The sequence below is a fragment of the Leuresthes tenuis genome, unplaced genomic scaffold, assembly GCF_036924035.1.
Source record: "Leuresthes tenuis unplaced genomic scaffold, fLeuTen1.0.hap1 SCAF_21, whole genome shotgun sequence".
Lineage (NCBI taxonomy): Eukaryota > Metazoa > Chordata > Actinopteri > Atheriniformes > Atherinopsidae > Leuresthes > Leuresthes tenuis.
The window spans coordinates 4,733,276-4,754,299 of record NW_027325375.1 but is presented as its reverse complement, the minus strand read 5'-3'; the positions used below and the strand labels follow the sequence as shown (position 1 = coordinate 4,754,299).

The window sequence follows — 21,024 nt, the reverse complement described above, 5'->3', positions numbered from 1 at the left end:
TTTCCTTCTTTAGATCCAGGGGCTCTTAACCCATTCAAACATAAGGCTAAATTTAAAAAAAGCATTCTAAAACCTGAGGGTTTTCTGCGAAACTTTAATCTGTCCACGAAGAGCTTTCATTTCTCAGTCTCTGAAGAAACTTGAACATGAAATTGAAATATTGGAGAGTTTAAACCTTTAGTTCTTATTGTAAATGATTGGCTTGGTTGTTATATTTCCTTAACTTCTTATGAATTGGCATTACATGAGTTGGACTGTCTTTGGCTGCATCTTCAAAGTTCTTTGACTTTTGTTGCGACCTGGTCGTATATAAATTAAACTGAACTGAAATTAATTAAACAAAAAAAACATGCATGTTGAATCAGGTCTGAATAGGTTAAATAATCTGATGCAACCTTTGCTGCTCTCCTTGGTTTGGATTTCCCTGCATGCTTTTTTTGTATTGGAATAACAACAGTCCTCACCAGAACTGTAGGATGGGGAAAATCATCCAGTGTAGGGACATTTTGTCATTCTTCACTCATAGGGTTGAGGCTGGCCTTACAATGCAGGGAAGACTGAAGAATAAAAAAAATATTGGAAATATCCATTTTCCTCCAACCATAAAAGCTGAGCCAAAACTCTGACTAAAACTGAAACTTCATTTTCTTTTTTTCAAACTGTAACAGTCTGTAACGTTAAAAACTAACAGTTCTCACCACAGAACCTCTGAGACCAGAAATCCCACAAAAACCCAACTTTTTAGGCTGTTGTGGTGTGTTCATGTCTCTTTATGTTTTTAAATTTGGTTAAAAGTGCGGTTGGAGGAATAAACTGGTACATGTTAAACAAATACATGTTTTACCACATGTTGGTTCTCCACATGTCAGCGTTGTAAATCATTGATTGCCTGTCTTAGGTTGATGACTTTTCATGCGGTTTGTTGTAAATGACTGAGACCTCTTTCAGTTGAAGGTGTGTGAGTGTGTGTTAGTGTGTGCATGTGTTCCTCTGTAGCTTGTCGGCTGTAAAATGCAGGCGTGGCATTCATCCCACGAGTTGGGAAGCAAAATTGATGAAGTAAAGGAAGAAGAGAGGATTGAGCCTCTCTTCCTCCCGCCCACCCAGTCGCCCACCTCCAATGTCGTGATTCATACGAAAATTCTTCCTCAGCCCACGCCAACATCCCAAAACTCTTAAACACACAACTATCTCTTTCCTGGGGTCACGGATCTCAGCTAAGCCAGTTTACCTCAATGAGTCTTTCAAACATGTGAGCCAGGGGCAGGAAGGAAATGAGGCAGTCATCTTGGTTGGGAAAAATTACTTTCTGCGGGACATACAAAGAAGAAAACACTTAAGATAACCTCAAAGTTACATCATTACACAGGAACATAAAAATAAAAGATGCATCTGCAAGCAGATATTTCAGACTAACAGTTTGTTTGCCAAATACACACATTTTTATTAATGATAACAAATGACTTGAAGGAGGGATATAAATGCAAAGTGTAACTCACATCTGTCACTTTGAGGAAGCCTGAGAAATCTGCCACCACGTTTCCATGGGTGAGCATAACTCCCTTTGGATTTCCTGTGTAAGCAGACAAAAAAAAAACAAAAAAAAACATGCATTAACGTCACACAAGTGAATTCCCTTCGCTTGCCAGAGTATCACAGGCATCACAGTTTAACACAAAATAATTCTGACTGAGCAAGAAACACCTGACCTATATCAAAATTTCACTGAAATTTCACACCAGGCAGCTTCCCTTTGGAAAACTTGATGCTTTTTTTTTTTTAAGTAACAACCCCCCCCCCCCCCCCCCCCCCCCCCCACACACACACACACACACACAATAATGAACTTAAGGACTGAAAAAATGTTGCAACAGAGGGAAAGCATTCTCCGGAAACAGGGTGACGTATGGAAAACGAATCCCATGCTGGAGTGGCTGCAGGTGTCTCTCAATGCCAGAAGGTGGCAGTCTTTTCATCAAAGCTGCTGGTGACGCTTGTAAACTGACACCAGTGTGTCCTCAAATGACCAAAGTCTTTTTCCTTTGTGTGGCTCGTTTCAGCGGTTGGTGTTCCTGTGGGATGAGACCTCTCTAAAAAGCAGCAATGCTTCCATGCTGCCATGAGTTTGGCATGACAGAACATGCTGGAGAATCCAGAGTGAACATTTATAAAAAAAAAAATTAAAAAAGTAATTCTGCTGCTGGTAACAAACTGGATTTACAGTAAATGTTTGCCTTCCTTTCACCATGTAAATGAGAAACTGCTGCCAACACTGCCTTGAACCATTTGATTGTTGAGAGGTCATAGTAATCTGTTTGCACCTTTGAGGGGGGTGGGGGTATTTCCACTTTCTGCTTAAAAACAGCAAAGTTATTGACTTGCTGTTTCCAGTAAGTCACATGGCATCTGAAAATGTGAAAACAATGGGCAGCTGGTTTGTGTTGCAGACAGCTTCCTGTTAGCTCTGACATGCAACATTATGCAACACAGGCTTCAGTTTACAACTACTGACTTTTCTTACTTGAAAATGCTGGCGGGTGTGTGCTGCTTTATTGGAGGAAAACCAAAAGCATTTGGAGGGATTTTGATTACTTTTTTGTAAATGGAGAGGGTGTGTAATCAGCAGATTGTCCTGCTGAATAACCACTTTATAAATTTGTCCAACAAAATTAACACTATTAGCACAGAGAACAAGTTATACATAAGTTGGATTACATGCAGTCAGTGAACTTAAACCTCTGTTTATGTGTAAGCGCTATACAAGTGAAAAACCTGGCTTGCATTAGTGTCCATAGGAAAAGTCTGAGACAAGGAAAATTAACGTATTGTCATTTCTAAATGATTAATGAGAATAAAAGTATTTAGATTGGTCTGATACTGAATTCCACTGCTTTGTACTCCAAAAATAAAAGAAGCCATTTAGGCCGATTATGCCAGGTCAACAAAATAACTACAGGCGGTAGAATTACTTCCACTCTATCTGCAGGAGTTTTTTCTGCTACTGGAACAGTATTTCTATTCAGTAAAAGATGTTTTGGTGTAGGATGTCTTCTCGTGTTTGACTGCCTTAATAAATTACAGTCAAAGTGGTCACCGCAAATATGAAAGTAGAGCAAAGAGGAGCATAAGGAGTGTTTTCATTCATTTGCAGCACAGCTGGCCACAATTTCAGCATGTTCCTAACCCCTAAAAGTAACCTGGGAAAGTGTGGCGCAATACATACAAACCATTGGTTTTTTTTCAAGTTTTTTTTCATGTTCTAACAACATGTAATGATTAACAGAAATCATTGTGCTGTCATTATGTAACACATACTGGCGATGGATGGGAGCAGCTGAGGAATCTTTTTTGTAGGTGTCTGAGTCAACACTTGAGTAGAGTGATAAAGGATTCATGTTGCACTTACAGTGGTCTTCCAAAGCTAGGCCTATCTCAGAAACTGGTGTGGGGGAGGGGGAAAACGGTCCGGACATATGTCATTAAAACAATCACAACTTTCTTAGATAAAGCTAAACCCAGGACACGAAAGGTGCTGCTGTAAAATAGTCTCAAATGGAGGCCTGTTTTGGCAGCGAAGATGAAGAAGCGTCCTCAGAGCTTTATGTCAATCCACTGAAACAATGACACAGGCCTTGTTGTATCAACCAGACAAAAACTCGCTCAAAGGTTGTTTTTTTTTTTTTAGTTTCTTCATCTAAAAACATTCATGACACTGTAATAAATGACACAACTATTACCTGTGGTTCCACTGGTGAAACACACAATGGACAGGTCTTCTGGTGATGGTGGCTGTGGAGAAACAATTGCATCAGTCAGAAGATATGCATGTTATCATGAGGTGGGACACTATATGTTGCTCCACCACAGAAGTGCTTAAAATTAGGATCTGTTGAGCTGCATGTGAAGTTATCTGCCAGTACATGGAGAGTTAAGTCTAAGTCGCTAATCAAGAGTCACCAAAACTGTGATATCAGGGTATCTTTAAAATGACTTTAATATGACCAGCTAAATGCAAGGCTGCTGTCACTATTATGATACAGTCACATATAAGAACTGTCAACAAAACAGGAAGTTTCTTTGCCCTTGTGATATTCATTTACAGAATAATCATTCTCATAAATTATCAGCAGTCACCTGGGTCATTTTTTGGTGATTTTTGTTGTGGTCGAGTTGCTTGACAACACTGACCTGAAACATTGTTTTTCTCACAAACAAAAAGGGAAGGGAAATAGAATTAAACTGCTTTTTTTTTCTCTATCTGCAAGAGGTGATATGTAGGATTGATCATCACCCATGCACCATCAATGTCTGTGTAAGTGTTTAATAGCTAAAGTTGTTGTACTTTGTTGTGCTTACAATGGGTTTTCTGTAGTGCTCCCTGCCCAGAGCCTGTAAAAGAACAAAAAGAAAATAATTATTATGGGTACGCATTGCATTGATAACAAAACCTATGTTAGCAAACACAGCCTTTGGTGTTTGGTTTTCCTCTGTCCCCATTGAACAGTGACTTCTGGTAATGCATTTTCTAGACCAAGAAGAAAAGAGCAGAGGTGTTGTCGTCATCTGCAAGCTGAGAGCCAAACGTTTGTGGTTCTTCTTTGCTGGAAAGCAAAGCTCTGAAAGTCTTCTTTAAATTTCATAGCATCTGGTAAACTCGACGCGCTGGAGGTCCATGATGCTGGTACAGTTCAATACTTTCAGGAAAGCAGACCAGTTTCATGTCATTGAACTAATGAAGTATAAACTGTGACATGCATGAATGGAGCCCCTGGTTTACTGTAAATGTGCAACTTCCAGCATAGCAGCATTTCTTTATTTTTTTTCTTAAACTCTGTGGCTGTGAAGCACCACATTTCTCAGATTCTATCATGTCTGAGACGAAGAGATACACATCTCACCCAGCAATCAGTTTGTTATGATGGGCTGCTCATGGTATGCTGCTTTGTGCACCAATGACACTCCCCTGTGACTGTACTATGAAAAAATTACTGTAGCTGCAGCTGTGGGAACATATTCAGAAAAAATGCTGGTTCACAAGCTGTATTTACAAGAACGCTAAGATTCAATAAATATTTAAAAATCACAAGCAAAGAAGCATAAAATCATAAGCAAATCACAGTAAAAACACATCCATATATCTCCCTTAGTTGGACTAGACTGAGGCACTACAGTCCAATCTGTCATCGTCAATCTTTTCATAATCTGTTCAATAGGAAAATAGAAATGCTTAATAGTGGCGTGAATGTTTAATCCAATCACTAGAACAAATATTTACTCACGTTATACTATTGATACGTTACTGGGTGGGGCAAAAACATGTGGTTAGCCTGAAGTATTTCCTTAATTAGAAAGTGCAGATGAATGGCAGGTATTGTTCCAAGATCATAATTGAGTCATTATCTTGTCATTTTTCCATTCAATTTCTGGCATTTGAAAAGCTTTGTTACAGACACCTGGGAAAAAAGCAACATTCTCATAAAAGAGTGAAAGCACATCTTATTGAAGCGCTTTGTTCGGCACCCATCTAATCTGTTAAATCTGAAACTTAAATCAGAACGATTTAAAACAAGTTAAGCACAGCTACCGACTGTCAAAGCACAGAACTATGGGTTGGCCTGACCTTGGTTATAATCACTTATCCACTTTATGAGTAAAAAGTAATGTACTGCGCATGTGTTTCTGTCATCCACAAGGTGGGCGTGAAAGAAAGTAGTAAAAATCTGAACTGTGAAGATTTGACTAATTGTGTGTGCATCTCATTAATATCAGTAATAAATAAAGGAATCTATTTTTTTTACTTATATTGACATGGTTTGACAGGTCAGGTCTAAATTTGAGGATGTATTGCTGGAGACCCAAATCACTATCAAGTTTAAGCACCTTTGGTTCAAGGGAGGTCTCGTTTTGGGTGTTTTCTCTACCTTTCATGGTTAACATTAGGATTAGGACAGCACCAAAGTTACCACTGTTGCTCAGCAACATCATCAAACCAGTTTCTTTGTGTTTGCACACTTCATTTGTGAACAGATGTTGTCACCTGTTCAGGAAGCATGTCCTGGAACAGCTCAAGTCACTTGATAGCTTACATGAAGTTAAAGAGCAGGTCATGTTAAAAATATACAATTTGTGTTAAAGCTGCTGAAAAGAATAGAGCAGCAGAATATGCTGGTATAAGAGTTCACCTGGATGTAACCACTCCATATACTCAATATCATTTAAAACACATTATGCATTACTTGTACTGTGCAAATTCCCCAACTTGATATTTCCAGTAATTTCTCTGCAGGTCTTACCTCAACTTCTTGGACAGCCTGCACGTGGACACCACAGCTCTTGCCATGCTCCTCCAGAGCAGAGTCGAAGGCATCCATGAGGATGATTCTTTGTAGGCGGGGAGTCTCTTTTCGCTCCACGTTTTCCAAAAGCACCTGCGCTTTGTCCACTTTGTCGCAGATGACTGTGGAGATGTCAGCTGAAATTAAACAAGCACACACACACACCCTTATTAGCAAAGTATTAGCAAAATAAGAAATAAAAAAGGAAAAAGAAAAAACACATAAAGAGGTGGAATTTAGTTGAAATTCAAAAAACTTTGTTTTGTGATCCATACTGAGAGACAGTTTAAGATGTCCAAAGCATTAAGGTGATCTAATTAATCAAAATTGGAGCAACACACTAAATCTAAAATCTAAATCTAAATCTCTTTTATTAAGGTTAAAACCAGTGACTGCCAATATCAATGCTATTGTTTTAATCTGTCTAGAATTCAGTCCATTTCTTATATCACTTCCATTAAGATGAACATGAAATGGGCTTTTATACACCTAATGAATATGAACATCAGCTCAGTTGCCAATTGTTTGCAGCAGGACTGCATTGTGACATTGATGCTTTGAATAAGCTTTAATCCAGGAAATAACACTTTGTCAAGGTGATAAAGATGCACTCAGTCACCAGTGAGGGGAGCTACAGCTTTTATCAATTACTTCTTCAGTCAGGTAGGAACTTTTTACACACTTTTTAACTTTAATAATGTTGTGTTTACATGGCTGCCGTTGTGCTCTCGTGGGAGCAGTTTGTCTGAAGGTTTGTGTTCTTACCGGTGTTAATGATGAACCGTATAGCATCTGCACCTAGTGTGTCATAAAGGGGAACCACCACCATGGAGTAGGTGTAGCAAGCCAACTCTGAGATGATCCACTGAAATCGCACACAGAGCAAACGTCATACATTCATCGAAATCCTGTACACACCATCTTGCTGTTTTACTTTACATCCACAGACACTTATTGATAAAGCTTTAAGTCAATATGATTTTATTATCTAATGTTGAAAAAGTTAGCAACACGAGAGCCGGATAATATAGAACAGGGAAGCTGAGAACCAGCAAGAAACAACATTCAAATGACAAATAAAGGGAGCAACATCACAAAGTCACCTCAGGCCTATTCTGAGCAAACACGCCAATGAACTGGTTGGGGTTGGGCTGGCAACCCTGGTGTAGCAGGCCGGAACCCAGATGCTCGGCCCGTGCTGTCACCTGTGGAGTGAGAAGTTGGAACAGCTGATTCGACCAAGCAGAGCAAAACCAAAAACTGAGCTAAACTTTCAAGGAGGGTGAATACCCCACACAAGCTCTACATTAAAAGTTCCCGAAACTCAAAAGAATACAAATTGAAATCCCCATGAAAACCACAAGCAGGTGGAAGTGAATCAGGAATATTTTCAATACATATCTTCATTTAGCATTATGTTTCAACTATGAAATGCTAAAAAAAAATTTAAAAAATAAGATAAAAAAAAAAGACTCATTTTAACTCATTTTGGAAACATCTCTGGAGAAATACATAGAGAATACATCTATTACAGAAAATGTTGAACTGCAAAAAAGTTACCATGATTGTGAAAGACGAAAAAAAATATATTGAAGTTGCATCACATGTTCTAAATTTCAGTGGAAATTGTGTCTTATTTTCCATCTCTCATCTTGGATCATTTGCTCCACTACAGGTTTCTTTCTCAATGGGACCACATACAAGCCCAGATTTGTCTTGCTGCTCTGGGAATAACAGTTTAGAAAGTCACACCCACTCTTCTCTGGTAAAATGGCATGATGTCACTGATGAATGGTGAGGTTGGTAGAATTCCTTTATCACCTTTGTCTGAGTAAAATTTCCCTCAAACCACCGTCTCCACTCCACTCACTTCTCAAAACATGTCAGCTTATCTCCTTGCTTGAAGATATATTGGAACTTCAAACTGCCTCAAGAGATGTTGGGATTTTTCAGTTAATTAAAAAACTGAATGACATGTTATATTCTTGGGTTTACACAGCGGCCTCACAAGGCAAAGATTTGTTTCTGTTCACAACAGCAGACAGAAACATGCCAGGACAGGAAAATAGATGAAACTATAATCATTGTGTGCCATCTCATGTGTCTCACACATGACTTAAGAAACAGAATATAAAGGAAATGGAGGTGTCACTTGGACGAGTTCTGCTTCACTGACCTCTTTATAGGACATCCATTTATAAGGCTGGTTAGGGAGCCGAGAGCCTAAGCAAGGCCCATCACCTGTTTAATACACAGAGAGACAAAAGCATCATTTACTTCATTCCAGTTTTTCTTTGCAGGGGATTTAAATGTCTCAGGATAAAACAGTTGGGACAGCGTCTGCTGAAATCTAAAGGCTGAAAATAGAATCCTCTACACCTTTCTCTGCACCTATAACTTGAGGGGTCTTGACCGTGATGGCAAAAACAATCTGGTCTAACTTAAGTTTTTCTGTTTCACTTGATGGATCAAATCCAATAAACACTCATTGAACAGATATTCAAGAGCAAATGTTTGTCTTGTGCTTATGGGATGTCTTCAAGCTAACTAGTTATACATCCTCTTTGATCAGTCACTTTATAAGCATTCAAATTCAATTACAGTGCACGAGTCACTCCTAATGAAGCACGCCCACGAGCCAGTGCAGATGGAGTGTTGAAAAATGTCTGCATTGTGTGTCAGTCTCAAAGTCTGGCCATGAGCTGTAACACTAGCAAAAATGACTATCACCTTGGTAACCAGAGGACTGATTCTACCTCCAGCAGCAGAGAGATAATTGGAGGTTTTACAGTGAGTATACAGGACTGTTAAGAGTGTGCTATCTCTGTTCACATGTGTGCAATATTGGCAGCAAGATAACATGTACATCCTGTACAAGCACGGCCCTTTTACTTTACTCTACATAGAGGCTAGATTACATGAACTTGGGGGGCACAAACACGTCTCACTTTACGTTTTCAGCATTCTATGTCCTACATTCTCTTTGCTGAAATGTGACACTGGGGTTTTGCCCATATGTGTAATAGAAAATCTAATGATTTTATCAATTTAACAGCCAAGATATTTATTCAGCTAAAACTAGCAAAGGTATTGTTACCAGTCAGCTGCACTGTGGGAGTCTGAAGTCGAGCTCAGTGCATCATCTTGTTTAAAATAACAAGATGATTATTTTATACCCTTTTCCTTTCAATAATATGCTTACAGAAAAAAAAAAGCAAAAACTATAGTAAAATCATTTGTATTGTGTTTTACAGGTGCCTGTATCTTTAGTAGTTCTCTTTCCTCTTCACATCCAACCCACCAGATATGTGAAGGCCTCGCTGGAAGACCTCATACATGGTTCTGGCATCATCATGGTAATGAGTCAGCAGCTTGGCGGGGTCGCCCATCATGGATCTTCGACCTCCATCTTCAAGCTGAAAAAAAGAGCAGAGCAACAGAAAGACGCAACACTGTCACATCGTTTTCTTCCATGTAATTCTTCCTCATCATAAAATGGTACAGAACAAAAAGCTAAGCCTGAGTTCAAAAGAAATGAGCTTTTATAGTATTCCAGATATTAATTCATCTCTGTTGTCAGTTCCAAAAATACTATGAAATATCAGAGCTGAACCAAGCTGTGCTTTGTGTCCTGTGCTTACACCACTGATGCATTCTGGGTGATTAGTTTAGGGAATGTGTTCTCATAAAGATGAACAACGGTGAGAAAAAAAAAAATTCTATTTTAAAAGTAGTCATTTAGGTTGAGAATATTAGGAAGCCTGAAAGGTAATGAAACTTTAACACTCATAACACAGGACTGTTTGTCATGTTTAGCGCTTTTTGCTCTAGAACTGTGCAAGTAAGACTGCAGTCATTTTAACAGCCACAAAGATTTTATACTGAATAACGACTCTTTTGATGGGTGATGTGTCACACATTTTGATGAAGCGTGCGTAAGATTGGCAGATTTATTTCAGAGCAGGGGGTACACAAAGAAACTAAAAGGTCTTCCAAACACAAAACAAAAAGAAACTGATACAATTTGTTTTCAGAATTTGAAGACGAACCAAAGCAGAGGGTGAACTGCTGGTCCAACAGTGAACAAAAATTAGCGTAAAGTTTACAATTAGCTTAATTCAAAGACACTGACACTTGATTATCATGAGGAGCTACATTGAACTGAAAACTGAAAAAACTGAAACTGAAAAACAAAAGATTCCCTCCAACTCATAAAGCAAAATCTTTGAGTCATGAGGAGCCCTGTTGGGAGGTACTTTGTTGTTGGGAAAATAAAATAGGACAGCCAATATCTACTTGATGTGTTTGTATCTTCAGAGTGAATGTGCGTTAATGTCAGCAGCATATAGATGTGGCAGTCTCACCGGCACTTCCTCAGACTGGTGCAGCAGGCTGCAGGGAGGCTTGATTGGACGAGGTCTGGTGGCGAACCAGTACGCCAGCACGGCGGTAAAGGCGCCAATGCCCACCAGCGTTGACGTCGGCAGTGAGCGGAAGAACTGGCCAAGCTCATCCATCTCCGGTATCCTCAGGCCACTCATCATCTCCTGGGCCTGCATCTTCTCCATCAGGGTGGAACTCAGCTCTGCAGGGCAGAGGACACGCATTCACTTGTAGTGTCAGAGAACAAAAATATTTTGACGAGCAAATATTGTAATAGTAATCTGAGGCAGTACCACAATGATGATGAAGCAAGTGCAAATTCTAATTTTTGACCACATTAAGAATATTTCAATATTTCCATGTGAAACTTTGACCTCTGTTGTCTTTTACCTGACATGAAATGACAAATCATTGTCAAATCAATAATGTTGAACTGAATCTTGTGTCCTAGTGGAAACCACTCATGCTGAAATGTGAGAGAAATCTGAACTTTGGATTAATTTTTTTAGATATTTTAAAATCTGTAAGCTTATAACACTTTTCATTTTAGGTCAAATTCAAAAGAATGGTCTAATGATAGGTTAAAAGATTTGTAGAAAACACAAATAACACTTTGCACTGAAAACTAAATGTCGGTCCTTGTAAATTCTACTTATGTTGAGGAGACTTGTCGACAGATACAAACAATTCCCAGACAGATACAAAACTGTGCCGTCCTACAAGTTGGTCATTCTTTTTGTGACAAATGTAAGACTGATAAGTGTGTTATTATTACATTTGACCCCACAGCTCCTCAACCCAAATTCATATCTGGAAAAAGGACGAGTTACGGGGATTCCCACACATTCTTAGTTTTACATTTGAAGCATGCCAGCATAGGTTATCTATAGTACAGCAGTGAGAACTACAAAGTAGATAAAAGTACACACACGACACACATGGTGCGTATTAAGGTTCAGGTTCAGGTTCAGCTTCACTCCCCCCCCCCCGCCACACACACACAGCAAATTGCATAATTTAGCTGAGAAGGAGGTGGACTGCAATGCTGACAGGAGGGTTTCCTATTCTGCCCAGGGAAATGAGTCACAGACAGCGCCACCTGATCAGACGAATAACACTGAGGACTGCTGCAGCTCACAGCCAATCGTAACCACTTCCTTTTCTTTACACACAAACAAACGCACACACAGTCACAGGTCTAACAGACAGTAGGGATGTTAAAAATATCTAAGGCCGTGGGAGAGCTGACTTCCTCAATCACTTGTTTTTTTTAAAATAAAGGCGCTATTTTCTTTTCTACCTCCCTCTTCACACTTAGGGGAACCTGGATGATACAAACGTGCAATAGAACGACAGCAAATTAACAGATATGCACCGTTTAACAATTTATAAATACATTCAAGATTTTCAAAACTTAAAGGAGAACGACAACAAACGAGCAAACAAGTCTCTTTCTGATGATCAACACCAAATGAGGACAACCTTTAAGTGAGCTGTATACCATGAAAATGTGATCAAAATAAGTTGCCAGTGGACTTAAAAGACTTGCGGTTAAGAGTTCAGTGCCCCTTCCTAAGGAGCTCTCATGAGTCCCCAAAGTGCCTCCTGAGTGACAGTCTCAAAAACAAGACTTTTTTTTTTTTCTTGCATTGCAAGAGTCTTGGTGTTGCATTCATGCACCCAGATTTTAACACATAAGTTGCACTTAGTGCAATGTTTGAGAAGTTTTGACTCCGCTTAATCAGAAGTTGTTGACATAATTACACTTGCAATACTTTTCCACACTGGTGTTCAGGAAAACACAATTTTCTGCTGTTTAGTGCTTGAAGATTGTGGTACATATTTAGAAAAACCTGTTACATGATTCATCACATCTTTGTCTTGTAATTGCATTTCTTCCTGCACAGAACAACAGCTGTGCGCTTGCTATGAATTATGAATGCTATGTCATAAATCAGCCAGTCTTAATGGTACGATTTACCATAACAAAGTAATCTCAGACTGCACTTTATGAACTTGAGAAAATGTTCTGAAATTCACATCATTTCTCAGCCGGTGGCCATGTTTCACTTCTGCAGAGTTCCGCCCAACACAAAAGCCCCACGTGCAAAGTGCTTATGGTAATAATAGCAGTCATCGTCTACACTGTCACTGACACAAGACACCACACTGAAATACTGTAGGTATTTCTCATCAACTCCACTGCTTTGAGTTCATTACACAATACCTTCATGCACTCAACGGTGAATTCCCTGACGCTGCTTTCCCAAACATCCCTCAGGTCTGAATCCTCTCAGTTGAGTTTCTGTTGCGACAGAAACTATTACCTGTGACCGGAAAACCACAACATCCCTCTGATATGTCTGAAAACAGTACTGCGCATTCAACACCGCAGGCCACGACTCCCCCTTTATTTCAAACTGCATTTGTGTCAGGCATTTCCTCTTTTTCTGATGTCCATTTTCTGTATCACTGCTGTTTCAGTAATGAATTAGAGCAGCTCAAGCACAGGGAAAGTTATAATATTAAGTCAACTCAGTAAAATGTCCTGCCCTGCTAAGTAGGTTACACAGAGCTGCTCACTCAAGTCTATTAGACATAATGCCATTAAACAAGGAACAATTAGGAAACCTAATCTGGCACAGCTTCATGTGTTTATGGACAGATAAAATAAGACAAAGAAAGACACTTATCCCATTTAACACTATGGCATATTTTCAAAGCATTTACTATGCTAGCCTGTCGTTTTTAATTCCACTGCACATGTCTTTTACGATTTGTTAGAAAAGAGTAACTTGTAAAATCTGAAAATACGCTTATGTCCCTTCGGATGAAAAAAAAGTATCGTTATGCCACTCGAATCTTTAGCTGCAACAAAGTTAGCTTTAGCTTAGCAAGAGGATTAAAAACAGAGGAAAAACAATAGCCTAGCTCTTTCAGAAGTTATTAATAAAAAAAATTAAACAATTTAAAACCAAAGTGACATGTAGTATCTATTTTATTATTTCATAGGTGTAGCGGCAGCTTCTTACTTACAGGGATAGTTTGACTTTTTGGGAAACACCTTCTCCTGCTCTGTAAAAGAGTAACGAAGAGTTAGCTTAGCTTAGCTCAAGGAAAGTCAGAGCTAAACAGCTAGCTTGGTTCTGTCCACTGAAAACACCTTTCAATACATGCATTGTATAGCATGTGTTTAGTATTTATGTAACATGTACAAAAAATTAACACATAGCCTACTATATACTGAAGTTTCCAACAGTCACCTTGCATTGCTTGGATACAAGAAAGAGTCAGTTCTATTGTAATCATGAACTACTGCTTTTATTATTTTCCCACATATCAAACAAGATTATCTAAGATTTTTAATAAATATTTGGTTGAAGTAAACGTGCATTTGATTCCAGTAGTTAAGAGCACCCTCGAGTCAGTTTTCAGCTCAGAGTGAGTTAACTGACTGGAACTCTTGACTTGAGTTGGTTTGGAATCTGAATGCACCATCAACGGCATCTGGTGTGAAAGCACCTCAAAATATCCAGAATGCTTGTTATCTTTCTGAATCAGGCAGAGATGGGGGGCCTATAGTAAAGCTTGGTTAAGGTTAGGGAGTAAATCTGCTTAGTTACGTTCAGGAACACATCATGGTCAGTGGTTAACAGACACAACAGAAAATATATTTTACGGCAAAAAGCTTTCCTAACATTGTCCACATTGCCATGATAACACATCTCATGACCGTTGTTACCAGCTCTACATTTTTACGTTATTCCTTTTGTTATAGGCTGTAGTTTCCATATTCATGTTGATATCCAACTTGTTATATTATATTGTTCCCAATTACATTACAGCTAATATATCTGAACAGATGTAATCCGAGTGTCAGTGGCAAAACTAAGCTATACCAAGCTGTCTTGAAGGGGCAGATGAATGTTGCAATTGACTGACTGACCATAGTAGATGTTCCCCTCCTTTCTTTAATTAATTATTGGCCCACATAGTCAACTGACTCTGTAAGTACAAATATTTCTCTATGCATTGTGTCCACTGGGTAATGTGTTTTGGCTGCAGTGATGACTGAGCCACATTGGATTAGCTGGTGTTTAAAAAGAGAGAGAGGAGAAACATCACTGGACAAGCTCTAAATATAGACAGACTCCATAACCCACTGACACCACTGTGCAGTAAACTGGAATAAAGGAGAGTGCAGCTGGTTACAAAAAGCATTCTTGTGCACACACACACATACTCCATCACAATCTGGAAAGAGTAAAGATAACTGGATAGAACAAGGGTGACATGTAGTAGTACAAAGACAGATAATACCACTTTCAAAGACAAAATTAAATTCTTTATGAATCTGACACTGATTTATGTTTTATTATGAGAATCGTCGGTATTGTTGACAATTATTTTATTATCTTATATACATTATGAGATCATCTTTATTATTTGCTGTGCATCTTGGAAACAAAATAAAAATATTCATAGAAATTCATGATAAAATAGCTAATATCTACTAAAAAACAAACAAAATAATTTTTTAACTTATAATCTAATTAAAGAGTTTATATCATGTTCATTTACAAGTTCAAAAGTTTATTTTTGGAGTAAACTGAAATAGGTTTACATGGATTAATTCAAGTGGAAAAAAGGAAAGAAACAAACAAAAGTAACTGTAAAACAGTGGGTCTTGAAAGTAATGTTATAGTGGGAGGCCCTGACAGTGACCGACAGAGATTTTCGTTTTGAGTGTATTACCGCCCCCGAATGCAATCCAGTCAAGACACACAAACATGTCAGATTACATCACATACTGTAAGCAATATACGTTTTTTATCATGGAAAATCATGTGTAATCTTACGCAAATTACATTTTATTTTTGTAACAAAACCAGTTTCTGACCATCTTTTAAAAGCACTGACTAATGGAGGATTCAACCTGTCAGCTCCTGTGGGCTACTGTGATACTACGCAGATCATTGTTTGTGAAGAACCAAACTCTTATGTGAAGTCTGCTGGGTTAAGCAAACCTTCAAATTCTCTGGTACAGCAGTGCCAGCGCACCACATCTTTTCCTACCCTGAAATTGCCTGACAGCCACAGGAGACTCGCAACCTACCCAGACCCCTAATTGGTCCCCAGGAGGGAGCCGAACATCTAACTGCCCATTGTTATTTCTGGCTGTCGTTTTTTTTGCTCTCATCTGTTTGCTTCTGATTGACTGACGGTAAAGAAAAAAAAAAAGAAAAATATTGAATCATAAAAAGTTCAACAGTTGACTGCACTGATGCAGGAAACTTACTTTTCTAATCTAGCTGAGAACAAGCATGTATAAAACAAGGTGGATTTTCAACATACTGTCATGTTATAGATGGAGGTTCAGCCTGAGAGGCCACATCTGCTTTATATTCGCATACAAAAATGTCTTTGTCTTTGTCAGAACAGGATGACCTGCCACTTTCTCAAAAAGAGCTTTCAAAAGGGAAAGTGTGAATGTATTTTATTAGTTGAGATGAGGCTATATGGGTAAATTTGCATGAATACTTTGCATAAACAGAGTGGTCTCTCCACCTAGCCTGAAGCTCTGCTTGGTGTCCAGCTCTCTGTCTCATAATAACTTTGATAACATACCACTGGAATGCACACACATCCAAACAAGCCCGTCCACACACATTTTTTAGTCCATTCCTGCTGTTATCTACAAAGACTGTTGCTTCAGCTGGAGTGAAAAAGGAACAGCGGGCCAGGGGCATCCCCTTTAGCAACAGTAATGACCTTCATCAGCATGAGAACTCATTCATTTGGGAAATGATTGAACTATCACGCCATAAAGTCATGTGCCAGTCATTTTCACTTCACTTTTAGTGGATGGACTTGAAATCGGTGGTAGGTTGGGTGTTTGCAAAAAGATCAGTCACTACCAATATGTGCATATGTTGTTCAATCTTACAGTTTTGTACAGTCTCGGACAGAAACACTGTAAGTAGGAGGTGAAATGGGGCCTAGGAAGTCAGAGGCTCATCCATTTTCCAGTGTCACAGAGAAAATCTCAATAGAGGTGCTCCTGGGACAAACTAGGTGAGCAAAATCCTGACAAGAGTTACACACAGACTCAGCCTTCTGCTCATCATGTGATTGGACAGAGGCTAGTCTAGTTGACTGTGGCCACTGAGTCAGTGATGCATGCAGGGGCTTGGTATACTATAGATGCAATTAGCTTGGAAGCAGATCAGACCGAATGTACACACCTTCAACATACACTTTAAACAGACAGCAAGGGATGAAAGAGTGATGGAGTTGATGAGAGAGTGGCAGTGGAAGAAGAAAGACTTAAAGCATTAGAAACCAACGACTGAAGGGAAGACTTGTTCCATGGTTAACAAAACTGGGCAAACATTTTAATCAAATGGAATCATTTCACATTAGTAGAAGCCCTTGGCCATCATTAGAACTTAATTCTACAAAAGTCTTCAGTTTTTAGGTGTTGCAATGATTATTATCTCATTATCTTATTCTTGATTTTGGGAAACGATTGGGGAATCTTGTGGAAAGGCGCTCCGATTTTTGCACACTGCTTCTGCATTTTGGCTTAGTTTTTGTTCACCAACTAATGAAGCGATGCAATACATTATGTGTTGTTGTTCATCTGAGGTTGTATTTACCTCATAACAAGACCTGGTAAGGCCCACACTGTTTTGTAATTATATCTTGATACACAAAACCTTAGAATTGACATCAGGGTACAAGACGGTGTACATGACTGTAGAACAGCCATATCTTACAGAACCTGATTAAAATGTCAGCCAACAAAAATAAGCTTGCTACTATCAGCACAGACCTACTGCAGCTGACCCACTTATACAATGCAAAGATGCATTCTAGGAACCATATAACTCTGTACAGCTTTTCCCTGACAGCTGAAATCAAAATATTACTATTGCTCCATAATGTCCTGGGAGTTTTCTTAATATATTTATTTAATCAGAACATCTGTTACCAGTCTTTTGCATTTTGAAATACAAAAGAGAGACAAGTTCAATATAAGCTAACACTGATATGTAATCTAAAATAGTAATCTTCTGTTTAGACAGCAATCAGCCTAATGTATCTAAGCTGAAATGTAGCAAATGCCAATTAAAGAAAATTTCAAGGAATGTCTTGGACATCTTGAGTAGCTTGGAGCGAAGTTAAGGGGACACTGTACACTTGGCTAGAAGGCCTAACAGATGTGCATAGTTAAATACAGACTGTCTCATATCCATTACAAAACATTTAGTGGACATGCTGTGCATGAACAGATGGGTAATGAAAATAAACATTTGAACTTTTCATACATCCTAGTGGATATAGGAATGGGCCACAGCAGTGAGAATGCCTTGTAGAGGTCCTGGTATAATATTTCAGCTGCACCACAGATCAGCATGAGTAACATACAGATGTTAATATGCACACAAAAGTCCTTTGAATTTAAGAAATGCATTTTCGGTGTATGAATTATGACTCACAATGCAAAACTTCTATCGAACGATTCAACTTGACCATGAATTTCATGGACCAAGGAAAATATGTGTCGTATCGACTCTTTATCAATGATCCAGAAGTAGCGGGCTTCTTGGTAGAGAACTATTCCGTCTTCAAACACACATACACGTCACAGAAACACTTCCACTATTGACTCGTGTAGGACTGCTCTGAATATTTGCTTTGTGGGGAAGTTTTATAAGGTTGGAGGAACATACCACCATTAAGGTGAAAACATCAACACTACACATAAAAAAAATCTCAACTCATCAAATCACCTGGATGTTGAATCCACGAACCACAGATTTTACTGCGGCGTGAGTAAACTGCAAGCTATGCAATGGTGAGGGCTTGTGAAGGGCCAAACCCAGTTCCTGCATCTTCTAAAATTTAAAGTAAAGGCAACCCAACCTTTCGTCCTTAAATCCCGCCCCATCGGCCCATCCGAGGGCCGTCACCAATGATTAGAGTCCAGCGTGCAGATTACAGCCTATTAGCAGAGAGGCAGATGGCCAGTAGTAACCTCTCTACAGCATTCAATATATTATTTATCGAAAGACAACCTACTCTACTTTTATTATAATAATTTTCCTTTGTTTCGTAGCTTCTCTTGCATCAGGGCAGCCTATGTCTCTTTGTGCTCAAACTTGTTATTTTTAACCATCACTTTTTAATCAGTCCCACACAGCAGCTCTTTAAACGGCCATTATTTCTCACTGCCATTCCTCTACTTAGACAGTACAAAAGGTCTCAGACCGCAACTTTTTCCTGTCACTGTCCCAATAACATAATCATGCAGACACAGTAACATCCTGTGCACTCGAAACAACCACCAACCCACAATGAGAGGCTGCACCACAGGTAACTGCAGTTGATCACAAAATAGGGACAACTGAAGATCCAAGCTGCAGAAAAGGAAATATTTGGTATAAGCTGAGCAGGAGGGACTGCTACTGTATGTGCAATGAGAGATAAAGAGACGTTCAGAGTAAGCAAACCAGAAGAAGCTAACCAAGCCAGAGATCTAAACTGTAACTGCAGTGCAGAAAGGTTAAAGCAGATGTTTTCTAGGCAGCAGCACTTACAAAGACGTCCGGCAGCTGGTGAGGCGTGATGTGTGTCTGTGTAGGTGTGTGTGTGTGTGTGTAGGTGTGCGTGTATGTATGTGTGTGCTGTGTCAAGGGGCATCAGGCGGATATCACATTGCTCTGTGCAAACTAGTGATTACCTTCCCTCTGGCACCAGCCAGATTAAGCTGAGGCAAGCAAGAGGAGGGTAGCGAGATGCGTTTTAGCCTCGTTTGAGCCTGGCTGGCTTCCGTATCACACCACTCTGAGCTCAACAGACGTTGCTCACTCTCACCACACCCACTCCTCCCTTCTCCCCCCCACCACCACTCTCTGCCTCTGTCACAGAACACACGGGCTTACCCTCCCTCACTACATAATACACAGACAAACGCACAAGCTTACAGTGACAGAGAATACAAATGCATGTGCATGTACATATATACAAATTAACGCCAATGCTTGCACTGTTGATGTGTAAAGGTTTAAACAAATCACATAGGCCCACATTAATTGAAGTTGTGCTCAGTTTCATTTGACTATCAAAGTAGACGGAAAGGTGGCTTTAAAATCTCAGTATGGGAGTTAGAAAATCTTATGGGGCACAAGACTATTTTTTTCAGCATCCTTAGAAAAGAAAATGAATTCTTCATATGTAATATCAAAAATATTCATGCAAAATTTGTGTGATTTTGAAATACTTTAAATAGTTAAATCTGCAGCTAACCCTTCAACTGCACATGCATGGGGTAAAGCCAGAAGTTAAAAATAAATAAAAAATTTCGCTTCTTCTTTGTCAAATGAGGAAGTAAAGCTTGGTTTTCCTTGGACACTGGTCGTATTTCAACTTCTGTAATCATAAACCCACAGAAATGAAGAGTCTTCCTTCACAAGGAGTGGCTGTAAGCTCAAACCAAGAAGGTACAGCATTATATACTGAGAGAGCCAAGCAGACCTGGTTCAGCACTTATGGCATTCCACAAAATGAGGAAGAGTGAGCACAGACTGCTGAAACAGCAATACGGCTCTCAGAAAGAAAATTGCCATATGGTTCTGAGAGCATCCTGACTGGCCAAAATGAAATATTCAAAATCGACACAAGGTTATATTGAGTCATATCTGTATAGTGCAGTGCATCTCTCATTCATACATATAATTGTTACCAAATTCCAAATAAAATTGTTGACATGCAGATGTATAGGAATTGGCCTCCGTCTTGCACTTTCAGCTACATTTGCATCACTAGTCCTCACATTCAGCCCAGGTGCACAGTCACAGACATTTATTATGCTGGTGGAAAGACTGCTGACAAATACCATGCAGTCACATAAAGCATTTTTACTTTGAAGGTTTAGAAATCAGATACATCAACCTAACCACTTCCTTCCTGTAGATTCAGATCCATTAAAACTACCTTTCAAAATATTTAACAAAAAAAGAGAACATGCAGTTGTAACCAAGTATTCCCTTGGTGGGCATCAGTTCTGTAAAGATGGAAGTTATGTGTGAGCACTCAAACGTCACTAGTTGTTTCCTGAAAAAAAAAAGGGTGTGGTAAAGCGACCTCTATCTTTTAATAAATATTAAAGTAGGAAAAAGAATAGGTTTACAATAAATTATTGATACTGGTAGCAGCAGGGTGTTGGGCTGTAATGACAGGTGGAAGGCGTCATGGATCCTCCCCAGTGGTCTCTCTTCATATTTCAACTAAACGATTCAGC

At 39.2% G+C, this 21,024-nt stretch overlaps 1 protein-coding gene across 4 annotated transcripts in view; it reads right to left on the bottom strand.

Annotated features, from left to right (window-relative positions):
- The window catches only part of acsl6 (acyl-CoA synthetase long chain family member 6), a 32,062-nt gene that overhangs the window by 9,333 nt on the left and 1,705 nt on the right, over positions 1 to 21,024 (bottom strand). The window contains exons 1-11 of one of the 4 annotated variants that reach the window (XM_072374300.1): positions 19,322 to 19,366; positions 10,700 to 10,920; positions 9,637 to 9,751; positions 8,512 to 8,576; positions 7,439 to 7,540; positions 7,101 to 7,200; positions 6,294 to 6,472; positions 4,357 to 4,389; positions 3,738 to 3,789; positions 1,500 to 1,573; positions 1,232 to 1,309 (exon numbers count right to left, since the gene is read on the bottom strand). In XM_072374300.1, the coding sequence (XP_072230401.1) occupies positions 1,232 to 1,309; positions 1,500 to 1,573; positions 3,738 to 3,789; positions 4,357 to 4,389; positions 6,294 to 6,472; positions 7,101 to 7,200; positions 7,439 to 7,540; positions 8,512 to 8,576; positions 9,637 to 9,751; positions 10,700 to 10,903 (1,002 nt within the window). In that variant the 5' untranslated portion in view covers positions 10,904 to 10,920; positions 19,322 to 19,366. Of the gene's footprint in view, positions 1 to 1,231; positions 1,310 to 1,499; positions 1,574 to 3,737; positions 3,790 to 4,356; positions 4,390 to 6,293; positions 6,473 to 7,100; positions 7,201 to 7,438; positions 7,541 to 8,511; positions 8,577 to 9,636; positions 9,752 to 10,699; positions 10,921 to 12,945; positions 13,008 to 13,754; positions 13,773 to 19,321; positions 19,367 to 21,024 lie in introns of those variants that run through there. The other 3 variants (XM_072374302.1, XM_072374301.1, XM_072374299.1) reach the window with 3 other exon arrangements.